The 9,747-nt window shown below is 37.2% G+C and overlaps 2 protein-coding genes across 6 annotated transcripts in view; both read left to right on the forward strand.

Annotated features, from left to right (window-relative positions):
• mlpha (melanophilin a) overlaps nt 1–1,549 on the forward strand; it is a 13,325-nt gene extending 11,776 nt beyond the window's left edge. For both annotated transcript variants that reach the window (XM_023426109.2, XM_023426111.2), the window contains 4 exons: nt 388–549; nt 659–715; nt 867–912; nt 1,118–1,549. In XM_023426109.2, coding sequence (XP_023281877.1) covers nt 388–549; nt 659–715; nt 867–912; nt 1,118–1,155 — 303 coding nt within the window. In that variant the 3' untranslated portion in view covers nt 1,156–1,549. The remainder of the gene's footprint in view (nt 1–387; nt 550–658; nt 716–866; nt 913–1,117) is intronic.
• A 2,983-nt stretch (nt 1,550–4,532) lies between these two features.
• The window catches only part of lrrfip1b (leucine rich repeat (in FLII) interacting protein 1b), a 21,328-nt gene continuing 16,113 nt past the window's right edge, over nt 4,533–9,747 (forward strand). For all 4 annotated transcript variants that reach the window (XR_015438457.1, XR_002761804.2, XM_023426135.2 and 1 more), the window contains exons 1-3: nt 4,533–4,655; nt 7,971–8,057; nt 9,487–9,504. Coding sequence is in view for 2 of the 4 variants with exons in the window: in XM_023426135.2 (XP_023281903.1) it covers nt 4,566–4,655; nt 7,971–8,057; nt 9,487–9,504 (195 nt within the window). In the remaining 2 variants the exon portion in view is untranslated. The remainder of the gene's footprint in view (nt 4,656–7,970; nt 8,058–9,486; nt 9,505–9,747) is intronic.

Raw genomic sequence — 9,747 nt, forward strand, 5'->3', positions numbered from 1 at the left:
CTCGTCTGAAGCATGACAAATGTCTGGACTGGCTTGACACCCCCCCTCCCCCGGCTCACCACAGGGCTGGGTATCTGAAACATACTGCCTGGTTCTGGTTCCATCAGAGTCCAGCTGGAGTTCTGGTCCTGGTCTTATCAGATCTGCAGACCCTCACTAGTTACTGAAGAGGTCATGACGTGCAGGTCATTTTCCCATGATGCAACAGCCGCACAATACAAACTGTTTTCAAAGCCGGGTCAGAACCAGTGACCTGGATCAGCTGAGTGGATTCTGGTCTTAGTTAGTCCACTAGAGAACCAGTGTGTGATACTCAGCCCTGTCACCATCACTGTCAGCGGTCTGCAGGTGTGTCACACAGGTGAGTCTGTCCTCTCACCTGTCCAGGTGTACATCGCCGCCGGTCAGTCCTACGAACTGGAGTCCAAGCTTCGTAAACTGGAGCAGAGCGCCAAGAACCGCTTCGGAGGGACCACGGACTCAGAGCTGTCGGAGCTGGAGGACGTGGTGGCGCTGACGGCCGCCAGAGTCCAGAGCGCTGAGAGCGAGGTGGGTCCGGTCCAGACCCACACCTAGACCACAGAATCTGTCTCTTCTTCTGTGCTTGAGTCTCAGCAAGTTTAGATTTGGTTAATGAATCACGGTTTGTGTTTTCCAGGTGTCTGACATCGAGAGTAAGATCGCTGCTCTGAGCGCCACTGGCTCCAAGAAGAAGGTCTGATTTTAATCACAATAATAACCTTATAATATAACCTTTATTTGATCTATTATATATGATTATTGTTTTTCTATAATCACATGAGAAGGTTTGTGGCAGGAAATGATGCCGTGTTCAGTCAGTTTGAACCTGTGACGTGTCTCCGCAGGTCGGTGGATCTCATCAGAGGAAGAAGTCAACACAGGATTTCACCAGTAAGACCCCAACACCGCCTGACTCCGCCCCTCCGCTTTGTTTATGTTTGTCTTCAACAGCTGTTTATGTTTATTATAAAATGTATCAAGTTTCATCAATGTGATTAAAGTGATTTTATTTATTTAGATGAATCGCTGCAGGTTTTAATACATGACTTCATTTAATTATTATATTTAATATTTAATGTGATTTATTCTGTTCTAGAAACTAACGGAGCTCAGTGGAAATCAAACATGTACTAAACCAGAAAAGCACCAGAGAACCAGAGAACCAACCGGAGAACCAGAGAACCAACCAGAGAACCAAAGAACCAACCACAGAACCAATCAGAGAACCAGAGAACCAACTGGAGAACCAGAGAACCAACCAGAGAACCAAAGAACAAATCAGAGAACCACCCAGAGAACCAACCAGAGAACCAGAGAACCAACCAGAGAACCAAATAACCAATCAGAGAACCACCCAGAGAACCAACCAGAGAACCAAAGAACCAATCAGAGAACCACCCAGAGAACCAACCAGAGAACCAGAGAACCAACCAGAGAACCAAAGAACCAATCAGAGAACCACCCAGAGAACCAACCAGAGAACCAAAGAACCAATCAGAGAACCACCCAGAGAACCAAAGAACCAATCAGAGAAACCAGAGAACCAACTGGAGAACCAGAGAACCAACCAGAGAACCAAAGAACCAATCAGAGAACCACCCAGAGAACCAACCAGAGAACCAAAGAACCAATCAGAGAACCACCCAGAGAACCACCCAGAGAACCAACCAGAGAACCAGACAAAAACAACCTGAGACCAACAGAAACATGTTGTGACCTTTAATTGTGTAAAACCTTAGAACAGACTGTAGAACTTTAAAAACATGAAGCACAGAACAGAGGCCACAATCCATCATCTCTAAAATGTTTAATGAACCTGTTGTAAAACAACAACAACAACAACAACAACAACAACAACAATAATACAGGTCTCGAAAAAACACACAGCTCACTAAAACAAGTCAGCTAACTAAGATTTTCTGGTGCTTTCAACCATCCCACCTGGCGAGAGAAGAGTTAACTTAAAACATATTGATCAATATTTCTTTAGAAACACAAACATCATTTACAGAAGTTAGTTTATGTTCTACAGTTTCCGATGTTTCCTCAAAGAGTCAAAGATTTATTATAATTCATTTGTCACATTAACAATCACACACAAGAAGACATTTTTTTAAATAGAAAACATTTAGAAAAAATTGAAAATAGATAAAAGAAGAGCAAAAGTATAAAGAGTAAAATGACAAGATAAAAGATAAATAGGATAAATGTAAACAGCATAAAAATTAAATATAAAATTTCACACAAACATTTTATCAACCAATAAAAAAAACTATTAAAAATCACAGTCTTAACTTTACTAGAAGTTGCTGTATATGGAGGAGCAGGGACATCACAGGAAAATTAATAAAGCATTTCCTTAATTTCATATTTTAATAGACATTAAAAACAGGAATTACAAAAAGAATTTATAAATAAATGATTAATTAATAAATAAATACTTCGGATTTAAAAATGGATTTACAAAAACAGCATACAACATTCATGAAATAAACTATTTATATTGGGGGGATTTATTAATTCATGAATACATAATAGAATTTGAAAAACTATTTGAAAAGGCATTTTAAAAATAAATAACTCCATAGCTTTATGTGAGTTTTCTCTGACAACAAACATGGCGGCAGCAGGTGATGATGATGATGATGGCCATCGTCCTCTTCATCCTCTCCTGATGGACTGAGAACATGTAGCTCCTTTAAACAAAAATAAAACTACAAAAGTTTAAACTGAGAAACTCTATATTTTAAACACATATGACATTAAATAAGAATATTAATAAAAATAAATATTAGAATAAAACAAAAGGAAATCTGAGTTAAATGAGTGAAAGAATTTTATCTGTTCCTGTAAAAGTCTGTGAAATTTAATCAACAATCAGCAGAAACTAATTAGAAACATTTTCCTAGTGTCGTTTCTAATTGCTGAATAAATAAACATTGATAATGATTGACTGACAGTCAGTATGATTGATCAGTATTAACAATCTGTGATGTTTGGAAATATTGTTTAGGAGATTTAAATGTTTAGTTTCTTTGATTTATTGATTATAGATTAAAGTCAATACTGTATTGATTATAATAAGAACATGTGATAAGTGTTGCCCTCTGTCTATCAGTTTTTGGCTTCTGATCAATAAACTATAAAATCAGCTGTGTGATTATCAGTTATTGATACTGAGGTATTGACCCTCTAACGTACAAACATATAGCTTTATGCAATGTTTGTATGATTTATTATCAACTACATGTAATTATATACAATGTTATATTTCAACATTATATTATAGTTAGTTATGAGATTATATATATATTGTTTTTTGTTATATTTCAACAATTTAATTTTTATTTATTTATGCCATATACATTCAATTAATTAAAATATTATTTACATAAAATATACTCATTATTACTATTATTGTTGATATTTTTTGTAACAGTTTTAATAACTAAATCTTTAAAAATTCTTATTTAGAAATACTTTAACATGTAACAACTGAACTTTTTCCATAAACTAAAATAATGTTTAAAAGAACAAAACAATTCTTCGAGTATCCTCGTTTTATTTTGAAAACCTTAACTTCCTCTGTGTATGTAAATGTGTATAACTTGACGCTGTGAACATCCTTCCCACCACAATAAAAGCTTCCTCCCTCCGCTGTACACTGTGGTGTGTCATATCGGGATGTGTTTACGGACCGGTACCGGCCCACCTGCGGCCCACCTGACACCGTCGCTGCTGTGTACTTCAGGGACCTGCGGGGAAGAAGACCCGCGTCTTTCCAACGAGCTTCAAATGTTCGCAGCGGCTGCTGACAATAGCGGATTAACGAGTTTACCGGCGGTTTTAACGACGCTGCGGTGACTGGTTTCTCCTCACTGGCGGATGTAAACGGCGGCAACAGGCAACCGCAGCAACGACCGGTGTTTTTAACGTGTTTTCCCCTCCGGTTTTCCGGTAGTGACTTTGACAGCTAGCTAACGGTAGCTAGCGAAAACAGGATGAACAACGGCGGCAGCTCGGCCCGCGGCTGCTCTGGACGCCCTCTGGCCGCCGAATAGCGTCAGGAAAACGTCTGTTTTAATCCCAGAGAGCTTCATTTAGTATTTTCCCGGGTCTGAACATCGAGTCCCGTCGGTCTGGACTACAGGAGACCTTTGTGTATTATTCGGTATGTGTATAAATACCTGCTGAGCGATGTAGACTTCAGGATCCAGAACCGGGAGGAGCTGACCACCGGATAGCTTCGGTAAAACACCGGGTTTTAAACTGAAACGTATTTATTTTTTATTTTTCTTACTCTGACTATCAGGTTTGTTTGTTCTGGATCAAAGGAGACCTCGGTGGTTAATTCGGCACTCAGCCCAAACGATGAGGACTTGAGTACCTGACAAGACCAGGATCCAGAACCGAGAGCAGCTGACCGCCAGATATCATCCGAGGATTCCGGCTTCAACAGTCGAACAGCTTCACTGAGTTTCCCGTCTCTTTTGAACGTGACGCGTGTCGGACTGACGGAGACCTCTGGGACAGTTCCCCCGACGATGGGCACTCAGGGACCGGGCAGGAAAAGGATCCCGAACCGGGAGAAGCTGACCGCCGAGGATGATGCCCTCAACCAGATCGCACGGGAGGTGAGGCTCCTTATCGATCTTATTGTATTGATTTAATATGAGTGAGAATTCATCACAGCAGTAGAGGTCAGATCAGTCACAGTCATACTGCGGAACAACCCGCAGTTCAGTGATCTTACAGCGGCGGAACATTCATATATAATCCGGTGATGTTTTCACAGACACTTCCGGACTCACCTGTTCGGGCCCGGGACCCCACGGCCACCCCGCCCCCCCCCTAAATAGATAATACATACATATTAAATGAGAAGTAAAAAGTTCGAAAATCAAAGTTATAATTTGTAACTTTTCCACATCAAAAAGTCTAAACGTTTTCTCCAGTTCTATGTCACATTTTGAAGCTTCACCTTTTTCACTGAATATTTGCATTGTATAGAGTTTTTTTATTTATTTCTTATTCAGACATCTGGATATTAATTTACCAGAGAAAGCAGCAGCTCGTCCTGTGTTCATTGAGCTGTGTTAGAGAAACACGGAATTTAACATGAACATGTTTTATTCACTTTTACTGGTTTTAATCAGCTGATCTGTTTGTTGTGGAGAGGAGAATTCAGCTCCAATAAAAACCTCCTGAACCACTGGTGGTGAAGACAACAACTCCCATGATCCCTCCCTATATTGTTTCAAAATAATAATAATAATAATAATAATAATAATAAAATGCAAACATTTATGAAATTAAAATGATTTTTTGAAAATAAAAGAATAAATTTACAAAATAAAAGAAATAACTTTTTATTTCATCAAATTTTATTTAATTATTAATTATTAAAAGTTTTTTTCATACAATCTTTTTGTTAAGTGTTTTACATTGTATTTTTTATATGTTACAGTATTATAAATAATTCTTTTGATAAACAGTCAAATGAGTAAAGTAGAAAATAATGACATAATAATAACAATAACATGACCTCTTCCTGAGGTTGTTGACTAATAAAATAAAAGCACAACATAATGTTTGTAAACGTGACCCAGAGTCAGAGCTGGTCCTCTGTATTGCTCTAACAATGATGATGATGATGATGATGATGATGATGATGGTCATTAATCAGACGTCTCTGCTCTTGAAACAGAAGAGTCTTTATGTTCAGGCCGAATCTGTGCTGCAGCCATTGTTGTGGTCGACCTACATACGGAAGCTGGAATGTGAAGCTCTTCTTCTTCTGTGGTTACTGATGTAGTGAGACTCAAGAGACAGGAAGTGATGTCAGAGTGATGTTACAGTCTCTCTGTTAATCTGGTCAAAATCATTTCCTCATCAGTTTCACTCAGTGACTCGAAATAATAATGAAAACCTGAAACATCTGTCTACCACAGTCCAGATATGTTTACACCTGAACCTGAGAGGATCTGAGGTGGATCCGCTGAGTACAGAGTCTAGTCACTGTGTATTATTATTATTATTAGTATTATTATTGTTACTGTTGATGATGATGAGTGAAGTCTATGAGGGAAAATGAATTGAAATGATTTTAACATGAATGATAATGACAGGTGAAAAAGTGTCAGATGATGATGTTAGAAAAGGCTCGTTATCACAGAAGGATGGAAACACTGTCTGAAACCGCGTTAATGAATTAATTATCTGGAGAAATGTACTTATTTATTCTGTGAATGGAGGAATTGAAACGTCATGAGAGGATCTGCTGCTTGACTTTAGGTTTCTGTCTGATTATAGTTTAAAGTTCAATCATTGACAGTTCAGCTCTGACCTCTGACCTCAGGTCTGTCTTTAAAGTCTCAATGTTGAGCTGTTGAAGGGTTCAGGTGAGATCTGCAGGTAAAACAGCTGATCTCAGTTTCCTTCAGCTGGTGAACAAACTGACTTCAAACTGGTTCGGTCACATTGAACCAGTGAAACCAGTTTGATGGAAACAGAGATGTGGATGACAAGATCAAACACACAGAAACAACCACGACAAGACAAGTTATAACCAGAACACACACAACAAACATGTACACAATATTATATCAACAAACAAACAAAATGTAAAGCTCAAACAAACCTAAATTTACTTTGACAATAAATAAAATAATAATAATAAAGAAACAAAGAGACACAAACCTAAAGAAAATTCAAACAAACAGAAGTAGAATATAAATAAATGTAATATAAAAACAATATTAACGGATTAAATAAAGTCATTTTTAAATGGAGTCTGGTGTGTGTTTGAGTGACCTCCATCCTTTAATCCTGAGCAGCAGCACAAACATTAATCTGCACAGATCTCTACATCATCTGGATCAGACCACCAGTCAGTTTATACACAGTTTATTTTAACACAGCTCTCTATGAGCTTGTGTGTGTGTGTGTGTGTGTGTATATATATATATATATATATATATATGTGTGTGTGTGTGTATGTAGGCCTTATTATGTTAAATAAATGTTTTGATTAAAGAAAAAATGAAGAACAAAAATATATTAATAAAATAATTTGGTGACTTTTGAGACAAACAGTTACAAATAAAAATGTACAATATATTTGTATGTATTTATGTGTTTTTATATCTGTATTTATAAACAAACAAATAAAATACATTTAGAGGAGTTTTAACAATAAAAGCAGGAAAAATAGTTTTTAAAAAATGTTTATATAATTATTTTCTTGGTGAAAATGTGTACATTTTAACTGGACATTAAATAAACTTGTAAAGACTGAATGTGCGCAGGTGAGCACAGGTGTGTCATCAGCAAGTATTCAGGTGTCAGGGTGTGTTGTTGTCATGGTGATGGAGGGAGTGTCTCAGGTGGATGGTCCACATTCCTCCTGTGTGAACAGAGAGACATGCCCCCTGCTGGAGGAAACTCCGACTGAACTCACCTGAGAAACCAGACACAGAAACTTATTTTCCATTTTTACTTCTTTTTTTTTCCTAGAAAATATTATTTATTTTTAAGTTTTTTTAAAAACATTTGAAAATATGTATAAAAAAGAGAAAAAAAGGATAATTAAGTCCATGAATATTAAAAAATACAAAATAAAACTAAAACGATTTTCATTAGTTTCTAAATAATCTGTAAACACAGAGGATCAGTGAAGTGTGGGTGTCTGTTTGTGTGTGGGGGGTGGAGGGTCTGTGTGAAACAATGACAGTCCATGATGAGATCAATGCGCATTGATCAGATTAGGAATAGGCTGCACTGGACTTTTATTTTGTTAATTTTCTTTCATGTTTCATATCAAAATGTAGAGAAAATATTCATTATTATTAACAGCAGTTTTTCTTTTTCTGTGAAGCACCACCTATAAGGGTTAAAGAATGCTGAGTGATTATTGGTGATGATCAACGACGTGTTGATGTGTGTGTCAGGCGGAGGCGAGGCTGGCGGCGAAGCGAGCAGCGAGGGCCGAGGCCCGGGAGATCAGGATGAAGGAGCTGGAGAGACAACAGAAGGAGGTCAGTGGGCTTTTATTCTGAAATATGGTTCCTCATTACAGAAGCTGCAGCTGTTGTCATAACAACAAGTCCTTAAACCCAAACCAGTGAGCCGGATCAGGACTGAGGACTGGTCAGGACTTCCTGTGTATGTCATGATCTCTGATGTCCCTTCACAATAAAGGTCCAGGCTGCAGAACTCCAATGACAGACAGGAGCATTGTAGGAATTGTAGTTCCAGAAGAAGAAAGATAAAGAATAATATTAAGAGTTTTGTAGTTTTACAGGTGAAGAGTTTGTCGACACCTCAACATGAGAAAACCTGAGCAGCTCCAGGTGCTTTTACCTGACCCTGGGGTCAAAAGTCACACTGTGTGTGAGGTAATAGTGAGTGTGAATCAGCTTTAATCATGAGTCACAGTCAGTCAGCTGCTGGTTTACTGATGTTTGGATCTTATGATGTCTGCTCCCAGTGTGGTGAGTAACTTTATTTAAACTATCTTTATTAACATTTCACCAGCTCAGACTGAATATAACTGATGCTGCTGCAGCCTGATCATTTAAGTTATTTTATATCAACAGTTTAAATTTTTCACAATAATCAATTTAGTTTGATTTTATATGGAGAAACTGTCTCATTACCATTTCTCCGTAAAACAATTAACTTTCCTTCTTGTAACAACAACCTCTCATTACAGCAAAGTTAAATTAACAGTAATCTGTCAGTGTTACGTTTCCTTATGAAATAAAACATAAACAACAACAATAATGAAATTAAGATAATTGGCCTCTAGTAAAGCCTTTTTAATGACAGCACTCATTTTACATTTTTCTCCATAATATTTACAATATTTACATATATATATATATATATATATATATTTATTGATAATGAAACAAGTGAAATTACTGATATGACTTTGTAGCTCTGAAACTAAAAGTAGTTACAGTTTATAGTTATTACAATTTGTAGTTCTTACAGTAATTAGTTTGTAGTTATTATGGTTTGTAGTTATAACAGTTTATAGGTATTACAGTTATAGTTATTAGTTTAGTTATTACAGTTTAGTTATTACAGTTTATAGTAAAACTGTTCGCAGTTATTACAGTTTGTAGTTATTACAGTGTAGTTATTACAACTTGTAGTTATAACAGTTTATAGTAAACCGTTTGAAGTTATTACAGTTTAGTTATTACAACTTGTAGTTATAACAGTTTATAGTAAACCGTTTGAAGTTATTACAGTTTAGTTATTACAGTTATTACAGTTTAGTTATTACAGTTTGTAGTTATTACAGTTGAATGTGTTAAATATGATTTGTGTGTAAGTGTAAACAGAGATGACCAACCATGAGCTGCAGTCTGTTTATTCATGTGTTCATCACTGACTTGTGACCTCTGACCTGTGACCTCCTGTCTCTCCTCTTGTTGCTCCTCCCGCCTCCTGTAGCTGTTCCACAGCCACAAGGTACGACTAACTCCTCCATTCCACCTTAAATACTCACTGTGTTACTGCTCTGGGTGCTCCAGCCAGGTGGGGTTTACTCTGATCTCTGAGGTCAGTTTACCTGATGCATTAAGCCCCACCTGCCTGCCGCGGCCAGAAGATGAAAACAAACACACCTGAAGTTTTCATGCTTTTATCTTTTTCATCTTGTTCTTTCATTTTAACTTTTCCTTTTTACTCCCCCTACCCCTCTCTTTCTCTACC

This window comes from Seriola lalandi, unplaced genomic scaffold, assembly GCF_002814215.2.
Source record: "Seriola lalandi dorsalis isolate HSWRI2012SDOR001 ecotype SW California unplaced genomic scaffold, Sedor1 jcf7180002054813, whole genome shotgun sequence".
Taxonomy (NCBI): Eukaryota; Metazoa; Chordata; class Actinopteri; order Carangiformes; family Carangidae; genus Seriola; species Seriola lalandi.